The sequence below is a fragment of the Acanthochromis polyacanthus genome, chromosome 21, assembly GCF_021347895.1.
Source record: "Acanthochromis polyacanthus isolate Apoly-LR-REF ecotype Palm Island chromosome 21, KAUST_Apoly_ChrSc, whole genome shotgun sequence".
NCBI lineage: Eukaryota > Metazoa > Chordata > Actinopteri > Pomacentridae > Acanthochromis > Acanthochromis polyacanthus.
This window is the reverse complement of record NC_067133.1, coordinates 3156099-3175625: the sequence shown is the minus strand read 5'-3', so window position 1 is coordinate 3175625 and position 19527 is coordinate 3156099. Positions and strand designations below refer to the sequence as shown.

Below are 19527 nucleotides of genomic sequence, written 5' to 3'. Positions count from 1 at the left end.
CCATAAATGTTTGCGCATACACCAGTATACCAGCTGACAAGATAACTGCCCGTCTGCCAGAGCTTGGCAGGAAAGGAATATTCCAGCATGACAGCAAGCCAGAGCACACTGCCAAAACACACAAGCGTTTGTAAAGAAGCAAAAAGTGAAAACTCTGACCTGACCCAGTGTGTCATCTGACTTTAATCCAATAGAACATCGCTGGAGTAGTTTAAAGAGAAAGGCAGAGAAACACAACCCCTCCAGCAAAGAAAGCCAAAAAAAAGCAGAAAACATTTCTCTGGAAGTTTGGTATCCTCCATGCTGAGGAGGATTGAGTCTATCATCAAAAATAAAGTCAGATATATGAAGTATCTGAAAAAAATAAAAGATTTAAATGTAGTAAATGTGTCCTACTGTGAGGCCTATATTTTTTAATAATGTTTCTAAATTTAAATAAATGCATATTCCTTCTTGTTTCATTTGGTGATTCAATTTCGAATCATTTGACATTTAAGTGATATTGCACAAGAGTGTAACACTTTTGTTGTTTACTAAGGGGATTTTTATGGTTTTAGATGTTCCTGTGTTGTTTAAAGTTGCCATGGAAGTTGTTTATTTGTTGTTGTTGTTTTTAAATTATAATAGATAGATAGATTGATAGACAGACAGACAGACAGACAGACAGACAGACAGACAGACAGACAGACAGACAGACAGACAGACAGACAGATAGATAGATAGATAGATAGATAGATAGATAGATAGATAGACTCTGAAAAATTTGCTGCACAATACTATAAAAAACACTTCTAATTTTAAAATCTATAGAAACACTAAATGTATTACAGGTCATTATACAGTATTTACCGCACACATTTCTAGGCACCGTAATTTCAAGTGATTTAAAGTGGCTTTGACAGGAAGCAAGACAACAGTCTCATACATAAGTCCATAAATAAAATAAATAGCTAACAATCAAGCTTCCTCTTTCATTCTGATTTTGTTGGAATTTGTGTCTCGGCAACATTTACTGGTTAAATCAAGGGTAAATAAATCAAAGCTCGCCCAGTATTTAAGACAACATCCTTATGAGAGCTTAAAAAGCAGGTTATTACTGCCATAATTGTTATTATTATTAACTACGACCAGACACGCTGACCTGAAACATAATCCGTTTCCATGGGAACGCTCTTAATACGGAAGCTCGCTGGGATAGAGGAGCCGAAACGCGAAGTGGGTAGGAGCAGCAGGACAGCAGGAGGCCGTGGCTGCAGAATGACTGACGTGGGAAAGTGTCGGGACTGAGTGAGAAAGTTTCGGGGCAGAACTTGAGGGCAGAACCGACCGCTTCCGTACGAGCCGCCGCCGGTTTCACTGAGCGCAGCGCAATGAGTCTGGACAAGGCAGAGCTGTGCGATTCTCTGTTAACCTGGGTAAGTTTGACGTCAGCGGGCTGTCCGAGCCAGGCTAACCGCCGGCTAACAGGTGACAGCAGGTGTAAGCAAATTAAGAGGAGAAACAACGTTAAATTTAGAAGCTACTACCCCCCACATTGTTGTTAAACACCCCCTTTGTCGTGTAAATAAGTTAACATATAAGCAGTTGTCTAGTGTGAAAGTTGTTTGGTTTTTAGCTAACTGTCGTTAGCCAGCCCAGCTAACTAGCTAGATAAACACTTTGGAAGTTTGCTCCTGGTGGTCTGCTCTACCTTGTTTTCCAACTGACTGCACTGTCAGCAGAGTTGACTGCCAGACAAACACACACAAATAGCTCAGAGTAAGTTGGGAGACTTAAACAGTGGTGTTAAGCTGTCCAACATAGTAACTTTCTCCTCAAGCTCAGGGCAAATCCACCTTTTTGGCACTTTTCCACGCAGAAGAGTGGGGCGATTCTAAAGTAGCAGCTAGTATTAATAGCATGCTAAGTAGTTGCTTTAAACCCCCATAACTGTTGAGCATCTGTTATTCAAATTATGTTTAGAAAAGCTGGCTAGATTAAGAAAAAAATATCTCACTATTTACATGTTTTTATTTGTAGTTTAAAAAACATTGAAATGTTATTTTCCTATAGGTACAGAACTGCATGTTATTGGAGAAACCTTGTGATATTTCCAGATAGATTGGTATGAACAGATGCATGGATTTGCATCAGATGACTTGAATAACTCAAACTCACTTTAGTTCAGGGGCCACATTCATCCCAGTTTGATTTCAAGTGGGCCAGACCTGTAAAATTCCAGCATAATAACCTATAAATAACCACAACTTCAAATTTTTCCTTTGTTTTAGTGCTAAAAACACAACAACGAGACAGACGACAAAAGTCAGACAAAAAACAACAAAAGCAAGACAAAATATGACAAAAACGAGACACAAAACGACAAAAACATGACACAATTTGCAAGTTTTTTTTAATATTAAGTTGCAAAAAATGCTGTAGCATGATGAATTTGAGTTGTTTCTTCACATTGCACAGACATAGGACGCAACTACTGCACAAGAAAGCATTCCCATTCTATTTATTCATGCTTATGGAAGCTTTTTTATCATTTTTTTTTTTTACGAGCAATCAATACTTATCTGTCTGGTTCAGTAAATGTTTGTGTACATCAAATGTGTACTGATTGTTTCAGGTGTCTAATCCTTCATATCTTCGTTCTCAGTTGCAGACATTCCACGTGCCGTCATGCAGCAGCAAGTACGACCTGACAAGTGGAGTAGCCATCGCACACGTACTGCACAGAATGTAAGCAGAAGTAGTTACGGTCATCTCATTGTTTTGATATTCTAAAAGCGCAACATCAGCTCAGGGAAATGGCTTGTAGAGGAACCTACTCACTGAGATTTGCTTATCTTTCTAATTTGCACAAAACTAACTCTAGGATTGTGCACCTCCATTGTCTATGCAAAATTTAACCCAGTTAAAGGGTATAATCTGGAGTTCGAGAGTGTGATTTTTGAGCTCCAGGTCTAATGATCTTTGTATCTTGTGACTACTTATCTCTGTCCCTTGTATCTATCTCCGTCTTTTAGCTGCTTTCAAAGTGTCAGATAATCCAGAGTTTTAGAACAAACAGCTGTATGTTACTGTGGTTGGAATGGCGCTCTTATTCAGGCTTAACTACCATGAGCTACGGTTCAATCAGTGATTTAATTGTTGACCTGAACTGTCAGAGGCGTCCCAATAGGTGGTTTTAGCACCTGCTTACCAATCAGGGACTTAATCTGTGAATAAATACACACTTAAAATGACAATAATTTGCAAATGACAATCAATAATGAAAGATTTGCTTCAGTCAGAATTCATAGAACTTGTTAAGCAGCACCTTTTACATGTAGAAGGTTTATTAAGCAGCTCACCATGATGGAGAAGACCGATCTGCACATCCTAATTACTGCCAAACTGAGCTTATTACCCAACAGTTGGGGATGCACTCTGATTGCGTTGCTTTGTGCAGAAACACCCACAGATCACAGTTTGAAACTCAACAAACAACACAAATGTCTCAGAAAGTTTTTCAAAACAAACCATTTGCTCTGTCTTGAATTTTAAGGTCACTTTAGCCGCTGCTTCATTATCATTCCTCTGTCATGTAACTTTAATGAACAGTTTTACTCAAATGTCACTGTGCTTCGAGGAACACGGGCACAGCGCCTCGTTGCCCCATGGCCTCCGGTAAATCTTGACGTCCGCATATATGTCGTCTGCATCGTCTCCAGTGTTCTCTTGTGCTCTCATTAACAGTGACCCCTCTTGGTTTAATGAGACATGGCTAGGCAGGATCAAGGAGGAGAGCGGGGCCAACTGGCGCCTCAAGGTAATTTGTGAAACAGCAGGATATGACAGAATCCCCTGTAGCTATCTGGAATGACCAAAATGTCTTGGCTTGATTAAAATGAGGATCAAGATAGTAACTCTTGATTTGTTTCCTTGCTTTAGGTCAGCAACTTGAAGAAGATTCTAAAAAGCATGCTGGAATATTATCACGATGTAAGAGGATTTTCTTATATTTCTATATTTGCCACCTCTGGTACACTTGAGCCGAATTTCTCACCTCGCTTTCCAATCAAAAGGTACTCGGTAACCAAGTATCCGACGAGCATTTGCCAGATGTGAACCTTATAGGCGAGATGGGAGATGTCACTGAACTGGGCAAGCTGGTGCAGCTCGTACTGGGCTGCGCCGTCAGCTGTGAGAAGAAACAAGGTAAGCTGCCCATCGAATTAAGAGAAAGAAAGCAGAGGCAGCCAGCTGTAGGAATAACACACAGGATTAACTGGACTTGAAATCACATGATTCCTGTTTCAGCTGTGGCCTGAACATCACAAGTTGATAAATTGACCACGTTTTTTTTTCCCCACACAAAAGAAAACACTGCAAAAGAGCAAAAACTCATCAGGTTTTTGTTGTTGAGATATTAGCTCGATGAGGACCGGTTGTCTGAAAATAAACGCGGTGGCGCTCAGTGGTATTTGTGTTAATCTGCGTTTGGCTGCACCTTCACGGGGCTTTGTTGTCTTTTCCTAAACGCAGAGCAAATCCAGCAGATAATGACACTTGAGGAATCTGTCCAGCACGTCGTGATGACAGCCATTCAGGAGGTGAGTGAGCCTCTCTGCTTATCCTCTCGGTTCTCTCTGCTTTGCATTAATCCAGCTCTTAGTCACAGTTAATTCACAATCAAAGAAGTCGGGATAAACAGAACACTGAAACCTACTCGGTGCTATTTCAAGAATGTGTTTATTCTTTAATAGGCACCATTAGGAACGTCAAAACACACATCATCTTTCTAAGTTATCCAGAAGATCAAATAAGCCTGCTTTGGCGACAATCTCCTTTTTATTTTTCTGTGTAATCTGAGCCTGCTGCGTTCATTGACTGCCTTTCTTGCTTTGTTTAAGCTTTTATCAAAAGAGCCTTCATCAGAAGCAGGAAGCCCAGAGACCTACGGAGACTTTGACTACCAGGTGAGTCCCTGCAGCAGATTCCTTCTTCGGTGGTTCTATTACCGTTTACTCCCCGCTGCTGTGATTAGTGTGACATGTCCTCTGTTTACACGTTCTGTGTTTGCAGTCCAGGAAGTATTATTTTCTTAGTGAAGAGGCGGACGAGAAGGAGGACCTGAGCCAGCGCTGCAGAGACCTTGAACATCAGGTTGGTTGGCTAAATTGGGTGAACAGCCAATTAAAGCGAGATACTACAGGCAAAAACATGTTGTTTTTTAATCCACTGGTCAGCTCTGAGATTTTTCCTTCATTACATGTCTTCTGTGGGAATAAAGCATCCAAAACACACATATTATGTTAAATGAGTGCATATTAATGATGTATTGCCTCATTTATATGTCATGAATATAAAATTTTGGAACACGTATGACACAAAACATAATTATTAAAACAGTGAATATGACATGCTGTGTTCCTTACAGTGAAACTACTGTACAGAGAGTTAATTAGTTCATGTACATCCACTAACTGGCTATTTCTGAAAACTGCAGGCTACATGTATCAAAAATAGGGTTCCATTCCTTTAAAATCTGTAGGATATTAATTTTTAGATAAGATAAGCTAATCCTTTATTGCTCCACACATAAGGGGAAATTTCCAGTGTTACAGCAGCAGCATCTTTCAAAGCAGCACTAACCTTATGAACAGTAACAATAATTAGAATAACAATAATATGTACAATATATACAAGAATAAAGAATGAAAAATGAATAAATACAGTATTACTACTAGATTTTACACTGAGTCTTGGGTTTGCTTTATCTTCCTTTTTATAAAGAGATGCTGACACTATCTGAAACAGCAAACTAATTTGTGCTTTAGTGTAGCAAAATGCACTTTCATCTCTATCTTCCTGGCTTTTGGACACTCGGGGGCTTTTTTCCTCTGTACTCTGGTTGCAGCATGCCGCTGAATGTGTGCGCTTGCCAGTTTTGTGCTTTGACCCTTATTGATTAGCCCGCCGGAGACTTTATTTGTGTTCCCGTGGCTTGTTTTTTGCACTACTGACTGCACAGGGACTAATTTAGGTTTTTTAAAGACACATTTTAGTCAATAGTTGCATAACATCAAGATAAAACTGACACATTGCCTTGGGATGGAGCAGTAGCCAACAATAATTTGTACTGCTCTCAGCCCACCTGTTTGTTTACTTGCTCTGCCCACGCGTTAGGGATTAGTCATTTGTGTTGTTTTGAAAGCTATTTACTGTTACTGGCCCGGTGCTAAAGCATGCAATCTGTCCTTAAAGTTCAGTGAAGGGTTTTGTTGTCTTCAAACTGGAAAGATGTCCCGCAGGTAAGTATGCACCCCTATTTTTTAATACTGGAATGCAAGCTTGCCTCACTGCATTGGTGCGACACAAACATTTTGCTGAAGCTACAGTTGTCTCCTTTCTCAGGCCAGCCAACTTCATCAGCCTGAATTTAGAACTTTTATTACTTATGGTCCTCAATGAACTGCACATATTCATCTATTTATATCAGGAGGGTAGGGTTAGACCCCGAGGGTAACGCTAACAACTGCACTACTGACAAAGTTCCATCTGCCTGAGACCACCACAAACCAGCTGACTAATAAGCTTTTGACAACAGAGCATGTGTTTAAGGTCCTCTTGCATTAAAAGTGGTGAGTTTGTCGCTGCGTACGTCATGTTTTTTTTCTCCTGTGTATATTTTTTGGAAAGATTTCATTTTTTTGTGTCGCCATCTTGCTCATGCTTTTTATCGGCTGTCAAAGACTTTTCTTTCTTTGCATCCTCTTGCTTGTCTCTCGTTTGTTCTCCCTTTCTGTGGCTGTAGATCGTCTTCCATCACTTCTCTTTTAGCCGTCCATTACAGCCTCAGTGCTTCGTTTCTCTCTCCCCATTCAACAGCTGTCAGTAGTTGTGGAGGAGAAGTCGTCCCTCCAGGCGGAGGCCCGTTCCCTGAAGGAGAAGCTGAGTCGCAGCGACTCTCTGGACGCCTCCACCACTGCCATCACTGGCAAGAAGCTGCTGCTGCTGCAGAGTCAGATGGAGCAGCTTCAGGAGGAGAACTACAGGTACAAGCAGTACCCATGCATAATGTTGGACTTATTAGAAAAACAGCTCAGGGTTTTCTGGGAAACAAGTAAACATTCTTATTCCTATACATAATCAGCCTGCTGATGTTTATGTAATGTGCTTTGCTTTTCAAAAAATGTCTCCTTGCTCCCTTCTGTGTCTTACAATCCGCCCGGTTACATAAACCACTGTACATCTCAGACTAGAGAACAGCAGGGATGACATGCGTGTGCGTGGGGAAATCCTGGAGCGTGAGGTGTCCGACCTGCAGCACCGAAACGAAGAGCTGACCAGCCTGGCACAGGAGGCCCAGGCCCTCAAAGACGAGATGGACATCCTCAGGTGAGGCCAGATTTAAAAATTACCCTCTATAAAGTCCCGCTTAGTCATGTTTAATTAGTCACAGAAACGAACACGCACATAATTGTACAATGATTATTATGTAATGAGTTGTTCAGGCCCTTTTACACGGTAACAAGTTTGTACTCGGAGAAACTGTAGAAAGTCGCGCTTGGTGGGCGTTTAGTCACATGGACACCGAGGGTTTGTGTTCATACTTTGCAGCTTTTTTCAATGCAGTTCATTCATAATTTATCATTGTTTTATATACAAAGATGTTCCCATATGTGAAAATGTGAAATCCATACATCGCAAGTACTGACCGACGATGATTGTTGAGCTGCTGAGAAAAACAAAACTACCAACAAAATGGCCAAAACTAACAATGGATTGTTCTTCCTTAGTCTTTCAAGGCTTTTATTGACAATATCAAAAAATGTTGAATATCACCAGCCTTTTTATTGTCAATTTACACTCACAGAAACAACCCCCACGCTGCCCACACACAGACGTCCATTCAGCTCCTCTCCCTGACATCTGTGTTGATAATATGAATTTCATGCATTGACACTCGCTTGCGTCAGAGCTGTTGTTTTTAAGTAGTTAAGCAAACGTCCACACGGATGTATTGTGTTCGGCTAAAACTCGTATTCCTGCGCCGGTACTCAACACCTCCCACGCTCTCCTGTCCGCCCTCTCAGGCACTCGTCTGACCGGGTGAACCAGCTCGAAGCGCTGGTGGAGACGTACAAGAGGAAGCTGGAGGACCTGGGCGACCTGCGCAGACAGGTGCGCCTCCTAGAGGAGCGCAACACGGTGTACATGCAGCGCACCTGCGAGCTGGAGGAGGAGCTCCGCAGGGCCAACGCTGCCCGCAGTCAGCTGGACACCTACAAGAGACAGGCAAGCTGTGGGCCGGGAGGAGGAGGAGGAGGAGGGAGAGTGATGCTTGTTCAAGTGATGTTAAACACAGTCTGGCTTCTGCACGTGTTTGGAAGCAGTTTTATCAGATCGCTCTTACCGACTCTTTGCTTTCTGAATTTCAGGCTCATGAGCTTCACACCAAGCACTCAGCGGAGGCCATGAAAGCTGAGAAGTGGCAGTTTGAGTACAAGAACCTCAATGACAAGTACGACGCGCTGCTGAAGGAGAAAGAAGTGAGTTGATGAACACCGACAGGACATTAACCCTCGTGTCGCCCTGCAGGTCAAAATTGACTCGGTTTAAAGTTTGAAAATGTGGGGAAAAAAATATTTTCACAGTGAAATTTCTGATGTCCACATTTTCAACATTTTTGGGAAATTTTCGAACATTTTTTGGTGGAAACAAAGAAACGTTAAAAATGTTTCTTTAGAACATTCACACAAAAAAAATCAACCAAAATCCAGCGAAATTCGCTGAATGTTCTTAAAGAAAATATTAGAAGTTTTACTGATATATACATATGGAATCACTTTAAATATTTTGGGGATTTTTTGGGAAGATTTTTACTCATTTTTTGTAAATATTTACAAGAATTTTCTTGCCAAATTTGGGAGATTTTTTTGAAATAAAACTTATGGGAAACTTTTAAGGCATTATTTGAATTTTCTTCCTGAAGGTTTTACAAATTTTCAGAAATTTGGGAAATTTTCTTCAGACAAGAACCGATAGTTTTTGGCGCCTGTAAATGAAGACAACAGGAGGGTTAAAGATTCGCTACATCCTTTCCACAGGGTCTGTACGTTGATGTTTTATTTTAGATGTTATGGGCCCACATTAAAGCCCCGTCATACTACTCAGTGTGTACTAATATAGTTTTTAATTCAGTGATGACATGTTCTGTAGATCAGTGTTTGCCGTGACCGTTACACGACACACTTCCCTACAGGAGAGATCGTTGCCAGGCAATTTTTTTTTTTCTTTACTATTCTTCTGCGGACTCCCACGTCCTGTGCCAATTCTAGCACCTCCTGCAATCTGACAGGAGTGATTAATGTCCTCGGTTACTTGTCGAAGTAATTAAGGAATACATGATGTACCGACATGTAGAGTGTATTTATACCGATCGGCCACAACATGGATCATCTGGCTGTAGTGCAATACTTTGCTGAGATGCTGGCGTTTATGTGGACTGTGACACGTACCACCTACCTAAACATTTCTACAAACTAAAGCACTCCCAGATGGCAGCAGCCTCCCCGAGCAGGACAGTGCTACACCACAATAGCTACTCAGGAACAGCTCAAAGTCTTGACCGGCCTCCAAACTTATCAGATCCCAATTCAATCAGGCACAAGGGCGATGTACCAGAACAAGCCCTTACAACCCACAGCACATAAAGGACTCACTGCCCAGCAACAAGACGCATTCAGAGTTCCTGCAGGTGTTCTAATGTCGTAGATGATCGGTGTTACTAATCACATCTGTGTAGTGAGAGTCAGGGTGTTCAAACCTCGGGCTGTGTTGGTTTTAAGGCCATGCGCCAGCGTTACAGTGCGCTTTCTTTTGCAGCGCCTGATCTCAGAAAGAGACACACTTCGGGAGACAAATGATGAGCTCAGGTGCGCACAAGTCCAGCAGAAGTGTCTCAGCGGAGCAGGTGAGCAGCTCGTAATTACACTCAGTCTAGACGCAAAGTTGCAAGTTGGTAAATAATCAAAGGGATGCCTTTTTTCCTCATGCCGTCAAATAGGAATGCGATTTCTACCAATACATATAAATAAAACAAGCAAAAAAAAAAACTAAAATTACCTTTTTTTTAACAATTATTGTGATAATGGAGGCTAAAATGTAACTTTAAAAAGCCATTAATCCACAAAGCATTGGATTTTTGGATTGAAACAACAGCCTAACCTAGTCAAGCTGTTAAATATAATCTGTAAAGTGTACAGCTGACACTCAGTTTCTCCCTCTGTCTTTGCAGGAAGCTTGGTTGACACCGACGTCGCAGTGGGAAGTCTTGCTTCAGAGATTATGCCTGAGCTCAAGTATGTCTAAAGTCGATCAGTAGCTGTCTCCATACAGGCTGCACATTAATGTGAGCCGAGCAAATAAATATAACATGAAGTTTGCATCAATGGAGCTATCAATAGCCCTGTTCTGTGTTCGTGTTGCTGACACAGCCACAAAAGTTTATTTTTAGAAGTTGAATGCGCAATTGGCCCGCAAATAGCGACACATGGCACATTTGGCAGGGGCGTTGTCGCATAGAAGTCTCGGTCATCTCAGCAGGACCAGTCTCTGACCCGTTCACTCTGTCCTCCATCTTCCTTCGCCTCTTTATTTCCCTGACCTTTCATCATTACGTGTCTTCGCCAGGGAGACTGTGGTGCGTCTGCAAAGTGAAAACAAGATGCTGTGTGTCCAGGAGGAGACTTACAGACAGAAAGTAGCGGAGGTTCAGGCTGAGTTGGAGGAGGCTCAGCGCAGCAAGAATACCCTGGAAACTCAAAACAGGTAGGAGTATGTGTTTACCAGATATACAGTCCAGCTACTTTCTGCAGTGTTAAATAATCATTCCCCTTCTAGGCCACCATATTGTGTGTTCCTGGACATTAAGCTGCTTGTTTGGCTGATAGAACGAGTGATATCTGCCTAAATGTCAACTCACCCTCTGGACTGTGTGTTCGACTGAGCTGTGTGGGCTGGACTGGAGGACCGACAGCAGAAAGCCAGATTGTCCCTTGACTGAGTGTGTATGTGTGTGTTTACATGCCTGTGGGCATGTGGACATGTGGGTGGACTGTGTGTGTGTTTGTGTGTGTGTGTGTGTGTGTGTGTCCATTGCAACACCAGGCCCAGGGTGTGGGAAGCATCCCCAGCAACAGTAGCAGGAGGAGAGGAGTGGAGTGAGCATGCTCAGTAGAGCAGAGCAGTGAATGGCCAGGCGGCACATTCGTTCAAATGGATGAATGCTGATGAACAAGAATCCACCCAATCTCTTTAGAACAGGGGTGTCAAATTCATTTTAGTTCAGGTTCCACATTCAGCCCAACTTGATCTCAAGTGACCAGTAAAATCATAAAAACCTATAAATAAATATCCACAACTCTAAATGTTTCCTGTTTTAGTGGAAAAAAGTTCATTCTGAAAATGTTCACATTTAAAGAATGATCTTTTTACAAAACGTCATGAAAAACCAGAAATTTCTTGAGAAAATAAATTCAATTTCAGCAACATTACGCCTCAGTTTATGATTTGCACATTACAACTTCCAGATCACAGAGTTTCTACAAAGGAACACAACATTTAGTCACAGCTATCTGGAACTGAATGATGTGATATTTTACTTTATGATCAAAATGACAAAGGTCAGACAAAAAACAACAAAAACAAGACGAAATATTACAAAAACGAGAAAAAATAAATAAATACAGCGAAACACAGACTGACAAAAATATGAGGAAAAAACACAAGACAAAAAATGAGACAAAATGACAAGAACAATGATCAATCTGGTATTTTACTCTATGATCAAAACAACTTGTCATGGTCTTAATTTTTTTTAATAGTTTTCCAAATTTATAATTTGCAGTTGATGTTTTCTCTGCAATTTTTACTCTTTACAAAGTCATCCCGTGGGCCGGATTGGACGCTCTGGTGGGCCGCCTGTTTGACACGCCTGCTTTAGAAACATCTTCCACCCACAGCAGTTGCAGCTTAATAACTTTGTTTCATCTTTTAGCACTTTCCTCGCTTTGGTTTATGACTCGTCCCACTAATAAACCTTCTCAATTTCTTCATTTTCTCTCTTTTTTTTGTTTTGCCTGTTTTTGCTCTTTCTCTTCCCACCCTTTCTCCTCGTCCCCTAAATCTCTCTTCCCTGTTTCCAAGGTTGAACGAGCAGCAGGTCTCAGAGCTGCGTTCTCAGGTTGAGGAGCTTCAGAAAGCACTCCAGGAGCAGGACAGCAAGAACGAGGATGTGAGTGGAGAGAGCTGCTGCCTTCTGCTCCGTACACTTTAATCACTTTAACTCTCCTCAGCACAAATATTCTAAACACAAGGACTAAATATATCCTCACTCTCACATGGAGGAGGTGAGGTAGAGCACATATGGTTAAGTGAGTTTTAGTTCTTGTGTTACATAGAACTGTGAAACCTTACTAGGAAACTCATATTTAAGTGTTAGCGGTAATTGCATGAGAAGACCACCGTTGAGGACACTTTGCGTTGTGCCGTGTTTGCCCTCCTACTCTTCATACATGTTGTGTGGAACTTTAACCCATGTTTGCTGTGGTGATTCACTGTTAACGCCTGCCCCTCTCTGTCTGTCTGTCTCTCTCCGCCTGCCCCCATCGAACAACTCTGCCAAAATCAGGCCATCGTAAGTACGGCCGCCCTCTGTCCACCTGGCCCATGATTTGACTCCTTGACAGCTTGACTTTCACAGCTTATACCGTGTGTGTTTGTCTCGTTTAGAAAGCGTTTTCAGTTTTTAGTTTAATGTATTTTTCCCTTTTCTTTCTTCTCTAAAGTCCTCCTTGTTGAAGAAAAAGCTTGAGGAACATTTGTAAGTACTCCTCTGCTGCTTACAGATTATTTATTCGTGTGGGTTGAAAACAAAAGTGAATTCACACACTCTTGATGTGTGACTATTCCAGAGAGAAGCTCCATGAAGCCCACTCAGACCTCCAAAAGAAGAGAGAGGTCATTGATGACCTGGAGCCCAAAGTGGACGGCAACAGTGAGAGAAACTCACACAAACACGATCTCGGGCTCTCTGGATCTTTTTTAGCTGCTACTTTCTTCTCCGTTTAAACACGAATTTACTTCTGCCTCTCAGTGGCCAAGAAGATAGATGAACTCCAGGAGATTCTGCGGAAGAAGGATGAGGACATGAAGCAGATGGAGGACCGATACAAACGCTACATGGAGAAGGCGAGAACGGTCAGTCCCCCCAAATAGAACGCTCCCTCCTCAGCATGTGGCTGAAACGGAGCGGGTTAAAGGAGTTTGCCGCCATTTTTACATATCAAGTCTGTTCACTATTACTCCGTGGAGCAGTTCTCCTCAGTTGCAGCAGTTAAGTGAACATGATCACGGTAATATCGATGTTTAACATGAGTGTTGGTCTCATATAAATCTGAACTACATATCAACTCGGGTGCCTCCTAAACTAGCCGCCATCAGGGAGTGATAAGGTGACTTGACCTCCTTTTTGGGGAGCTGTCATGCCACAATGCAAACCCTTCCTGCAGTAAAAGAGTGACACACAACAGAAAAAAGGAAAATGAATGATTTCAACAGCTATTCTCCTCCAAAAAGCAAAAAGTTCATTTCATTTTAGGCGGTCTGTCACTGTATAATGCAGCATACTGGAAAATATAAGCAAAGGCTTACATATGAAAATGCAAAACTGCAGAATTGAACTGAAAACAAAACAAAAATTAAAGCTGCACACAGCGTTGGACGGGTCCTCGCACACTCATGCACATCGAGGTGTAGCATGCTTTGAGGTGGGACACAAAAGTGAAGACGTGGAGACGTAGCTGACCGGTTTTAACGATTATATCACCAAGTTTGTAACAACAGTATGTGCAGACATGGAGCAGTTTTCAGAGCTCCAATGTGCTTCATAAGGAGGCAAAATGAAACAAAGAAGTTTCACAAAAAAGCTCAAATTGGTATTTAACGGCAAAGCATCAGACCTCCAGAGGCCGCCTTGGCCACACGCTTTCAGTTTTTCTGGAATATTTTGATAACTTTTCATCACTAAGGTTTGTTGTTTGTCCTGGTCAAATCTGAGGTGACTTGGAGTTGCACCCTTTGAGTTTATAGCTCTTGAAAATGAGCAAAAATCATCAAATTTCCCACAGTTAATGCAAAATAGCAAACTTCCTGCTGGGTTTACAATTTGGGCACCGCAGACATTTTTGTTCAGCCTGACATGCTGCATAGGCCTGCCAAGTTTGATAGCTGCAGGTGAAACGAACAGCAGTAGTGGATGTTGCAAATCTTGCAGGGGGCGCTATGGAGCATTTCATCACACGTGCAGTGTGTGATGAAATGCTAAAGTGTGAAAGTACAATAGCAATAATTATACTCAGTATTGATCAAAACTATCATGACTATTATTTTGGTCACACCCGTATCTTGGGGTTAATTAGGACTGAAGACTACTACAAATCAGATTTTTGAATTCAAAAGCCTGAAAATCTTAAAAATCTGAGGTGGAGTTGAGATCAAAAGACCTCCAGTGAACTTCTTGTCTCTGCTGGAGGACAGTAGCATAACATAGTCGAGTGAAGTTGAGTTTAATTGTGAGCAGATAGACATTAGGAAGAAAAATGCCCTTCAAAAAACAAGATATTGTTCCTACTCTACTCAGTGCTGAGTCAATAACATGTTTGTTTAGCCGTTTGATGTACAACATGGGTCAAGAGATTCCCATTCCCATTGCATATGGGTCACTTTTGACCCATGTTGTGCATCAAAGGGGTTAACCTTCCTGTTGTCTTCATTTACAGGCACCAAAAAATATTGTTTCCTTGTCTGAAAAAAATTCAGCAAAAAAAAGCCCCAAATTTCTGAATATTTGCAAAACCTTCAGGAAGAAAATTCCAATAATTCCTTAAAAGTTTACCTTCAGTTTTATTTTAAAAAATCTCCAAAACTTGACAAGAAAATTCTTGTAAATATTTTCAAAAAATGAGTAAAAATCTTCCAAAAAATCCTAAAAATATCTAAAATGATTACATGTATATATCACTAAAACTTCTAATATTCTCATTTTTATTAACATTTCTTTTTTCCACCAAAAAATGTTCAAAAATTTCCCAAAAATGCTGAAAATGTGGACATCAGAAGTTTCACTGTGAAAATATATATTTTTCCACATCTTCAAACTTGAAAACGGGTCAATTTTGACGCGCAGGACGACATGAGGGTTAAAGAAACATCTTGTGTGTTTGCAGGTGATCAAAACTCTGGATCCTAAGCAGCAGCCGGTCACTGGGACTCCTGACATTCAGGCGCTGAAGAACCAGCTGACAGAGAAGGAGAAAAAAATCCAGCATTTGGAGGTTTGAACCCTTTGACCTTAGGAGATGAAAGTGGTTCTTATTCGATCTCAGTAACGCGTCGTGGCTTCTTCTCTTCAACAGCACGACTATGAGAAGAGCAAAGCCAGACACGACCAGGAGGAGAAGCTCATCATTACTGCCTGGTACAACATGGTGAGTGCTCGGACAAATGCTCGGCGACAGCTTGCAGGAGACACATGCCCTCGTTCTGCACGTCCAGCACCTGGCTCGCCGCTTTTTTTCCCTTCATCTTTCCTCCGTCTTCTCCCTTCCTTCTCAGGGGATGGCGCTGCATCAGAAAGTGTCCGGCGACCGGCTGGCTCCGTCCAACCAGGCCATGTCCTTCCTCGCCCAGCAGAGACAGTCCACCAACGCCAGGAGGGGACTGACACGACACCACCCGAGATGAGACGAAGCACTCTACTTCACCTGATGAACTCCCTGTATCTCTGCCTTTTATGCCTTTAAAACCTCAGTTGTTCTTCGTGCTGCTGCTGCCCCCTGCTGGCTCCTCACGGTACGAGCCCTCAGAGGATGGAGGTACTACTGACATGACATGGAGGAGGAGGAACTGTAGAAAGAGGCCTTCTCACCTTTTAAGGTGATCGTTCCTGCCTCTGTAGCCTCTTGGACTCACTCCTGTTTCTTCTTTTATTTTCATTTCTTTTATACGTTTTATGTCGGTTAAAATGTGGTAGACGAGGGAGGAGTTATTAGAATTACTACTAGAAGTGCTCAAGAAGCTGTAAGCTACACAAACTATCCCTTTAACAGGCGGCCACATCTCGGATTAGCTAGTTTGTGGTGAATTTTCTCGTAGCATTTACTTTTATCTGAGTTTTTTGAGATCATGAAGGTGACTTTTCTTTTCGTCTTCTTTTGAACTTAATCAAAGAATTTCTCACAAAACACACCAAAGCACTTTCTCAGTAGAAGGATGGGTTAGTTTGGTGCCTCAGAAGACTAAAAATACTCCTTTTATGGATGAGACTGAACATTTACATACTTGCAGTGTCAACCTTCTCTCTTTTTTGTAGCACAAACAGATTTTTCTTCATGATTACGATGCTCAGATGTCTGACGATCGAAGGCTTCTGTTCCCGTTTGTCGTCTATAAATGTGATTATTAGCTACATGAAGCCTTTTTTCATTCCCATCCTTCTTCCCAAAGATTTGAAACAGGGTGTCTGGTTGTGGGTTGGACCTGACTGCACTCTCCACTTTAGACCGAGGCGGGGTTATAATCCTCCTCCTTTATCAGCGGGGAAACAGAATGAGCCCCTGATAATGATAACACTAAATATAATGACTCAGCTAATGGCTGTTTGCTGCTGCTAGGCCTCATTTACAGTTTAGCTGAACTGGAAGGAGAGGTTTCATCAATACGCTGGAATTGTTTTGTCGCCTGCTAACTGGAAGCAGATGAAAAGCCTGGAACAGATTAATCAAACACTACGACTGCCTTTTTTTCACTGTTTTTTCTTTCTGATAGTCCTTTTAGTGCGTCCCACATCAGAGCTGCTGTTTCGTGACTTCCCTGGAAGCGTTTGCTATGATCTACACAGACCAGAATCTTGCCGTTTGTGTTCGCACACGTTTCTACTCATGATTTGACTTGATTTTTATGGTGTGAAGCGATTTGCATGGCGTGAAGGGTTTAACTTTTTACTGTTTGTTTGCATCATTGTGCTCTCGGTAGATTACAGCACGCAGGGATCCGAAGCGAGTGAAAGATTTGTAGTTCTCTCTGTTCAACTTTTGCACTACAAATAAATGGGATCTTAAGATAAACATGGCATTTGGTGACCTCTTTTTTTTCCATTCCAGTTAAAGTGCACTCACTCCAACAGCAGAAACACTTCCCCAGAAGGACCTGAGAGAGAATTCTGACTCAGGTTTTATCACCGCGGCCCTTCTTGTGGCTACGCTTTAGTTCTGTCGCAGCAGAAAGGTCAAACCGATTAGTCAAACTTCTCACATCCTTTGTGCAACTGTCCTCCACCTGAGTGAAATGGTGAAGGCATTGTTTATCCATCACACCAGTTTTCACAAGCACGTCTCGACAGCCTGCAGCGAACCGACGTACCCCAGTTTAACCGACCAGACGAGACGATGCGGAGGAACTCTGTGGGGAAAATGGCACAATGGAGACACTGCTTAAGTTGTTTTATGTGATTTACAAATGGCTTAAAATGTCTTAGTGATCATAAAATGTAAATTATTACACACCCTAACAAACGAGCTTCCCACACCTTATTCTCAGAAGTCCCGATAACAAATCAAAGATGAAATTTTTTTAGTCAAATGATTACAGAACATATAGATAAGTACTATTGTGACACAGTGAACCTTTACAAATCTATAACCAACTGTAACTACTCCAGACTCATACAGATGTCTTAACATTTATATTCTCCTCTATCTCCCGACACCGTGGAAATAAAGACGTACAAACATTCCAGATACAACACAAAGTTTGCCAAAAATTGTCTCTAATTAGACGGATTCCAAAGGCAAGTCTTTCAAGCCACATTTCTGTCATTAGAAGGGTCCATTATGCTAGCTTCTGACAATATATTAAGCTGCTCAGACAAAGCACTTTAGCAAATAATAGCAACAGATTTGAAACAAAACTTAAAAGTCACAATTATCGTATCCGTCGAATTGCATCTGATCCACAATCCCACAGGTGTGACTTGGAACCAAACTACAATCACGTTTCATCCTCCATCAAATGAGCATTGTAAAACAGCGTTACATTTTAAACCAAACAAAGTCCTTTAAAAGGTGTACATTATCAAAGCTACCCTTCTTAACATTCACAAAAAAAATCAAACAAAATCCAGCGAGTTCTTCTCAAAGAAACATTTCTAACATTTCTTTTTTTTTTCCACCAAAAAATGTTCCAAAAATGTTAAAAATGTGGACATCAGAAGTTTCACTGTGAAAATATTTTTTTCCCCACATTTTCAAACTTTAAAACGAGTCAGTTTTGACTCGCAGGACGACACGAGGGTTAAAGCAATCTGAGTTCTCCTCGTACTTATCAAGTACTTCACTCGCCTGTAGTGCATCTCAATCAGAGGAGAGGCTGTGATGTCCTGCAGGTTCATTGGTTGCCGTTAAGTTGGAAGGTCAACTTTACGCCCAAAGGGGCCCTACTTTATGTCTGATCATAGAGTTCATACGCTCTTTGTAGACTGAGTCCTGGGTAAACCATCTACCCATCTTCAATGCGGCAGGTTGTACTGGGTTACATTGTACCAGTAGCAGGTAACATGACCTGACCTGACAAGTCTTGGAGAACATATTATAAATGAACACATACATATATATATAAGTGTTACTCTCAGTGAGGAAAAAAACATGCAAGCTGGACACCTACTTGATCACAAAATCATACAAATATACCAATAAACTGAATATCTTTAGCTTCTGCAGAAAGCAAGACATTTGAGAATGTCATCTTCGGCTTTTTTGGAAGCTCTAATTGCTTTTTTTCCCACCATTTTCTGGCATTTTATAGACCCAAACAACTGATTAATCAAGAACTAATCGATAATCTAATAATCCTTAATTGAAGCCTTCAGCGTTACTTATTAATAGTTAACATTAAAAAGAACAGATACGTTTTGCACATTTTCAGAAATTTGGTGAATTTTTTTTGCTGCATTTTTAATTTTTTTTCAGACAAGGAAACCTTTTTTATGTGAATGTTCTTAAAGAAAATAGAAGTTTTATTGATATATATGTAATCATTTTAGATATTTTTAAGATTTTTGTGGAAGATTGTTACTCATTTTTTTGAAAATATTTACAAGAAATTTCTTGCCAAATTTGGGGGATTTTTTAAAAATACAACTTTTAAGGGATTTTTTAAAGGAATTTTTGGAATCTTTTCCTGAAGGTTTTGCAAATTTTTGGAAAATTGGGGAATTTTTTTGTTTACAGAATTTTTGGATTTTTTTTCAGACAAGGAAACGGTATTTTTTGGTGCCCTTAAATGAGGACAACAGGAGGGTTAATCATGTTTTAACCGCATAATTGTATAACTGTGTTTTGTATTTCTAAACTCAGCTGGTCAATTCCGTCATTACTGACGTTACATTTTTTGAGAGAAATGTCACAGTTGCTCTTGTGTTATTTAATACTGGTT

At 41.1% G+C, this 19527-nt stretch overlaps 1 protein-coding gene and 1 long non-coding RNA gene across 2 annotated transcripts; one reads left to right on the top strand and one right to left on the bottom strand.

Moving 5' to 3' along the window:
• Positions 1-1193: 1193 nt before the first annotated feature.
• hook2 (hook microtubule-tethering protein 2) lies at positions 1194-17162 on the top strand. Its single transcript, XM_051940906.1, has 22 exons — positions 1194-1415; positions 2645-2727; positions 3727-3799; positions 3922-3972; positions 4056-4188; positions 4516-4583; positions 4884-4949; positions 5056-5136; positions 6862-7028; positions 7231-7371; positions 8070-8271; positions 8415-8525; positions 9862-9949; positions 10274-10337; positions 10669-10806; positions 12184-12271; positions 12825-12859; positions 12951-13033; positions 13133-13236; positions 15264-15371; positions 15453-15524; positions 15652-17162. The coding sequence occupies exons 1-22, from the start codon at positions 1371-1373 to the stop codon at positions 15778-15780; spliced, it is 2130 nt and encodes a 709-aa protein (XP_051796866.1). The 5' UTR covers positions 1194-1370; the 3' UTR covers positions 15781-17162.
• Positions 17153-19115, bottom strand: LOC110962773 (uncharacterized). Its single transcript, XR_002596459.2, has 2 exons — positions 17601-19115; positions 17153-17496 (listed from the first exon to the last, which is right to left on the bottom strand). It is a non-coding gene; the product is annotated as an uncharacterized LOC110962773 (long non-coding RNA).
• Positions 19116-19527: the final 412 nt, after the last annotated feature.

Excerpts from the sequence above, each read along its gene's own strand:
- hook2 (XM_051940906.1), top strand. The coding sequence starts at position 1,371 with ATGAGTCTGGACAAGGCAGAGCTGTGCGATTCTCTGTTAACCTGG. Across the intron at positions 3,973-4,055 it reads TGCTGGAATATTATCACGAT|GTACTCGGTAACCAAGTATC; the intron begins GTAAGAGGATTT and ends TCCAATCAAAAG. Across the intron at positions 12,860-12,950 it reads AAAAAGCTTGAGGAACATTT|AGAGAAGCTCCATGAAGCCC; the intron begins GTAAGTACTCCT and ends TGACTATTCCAG.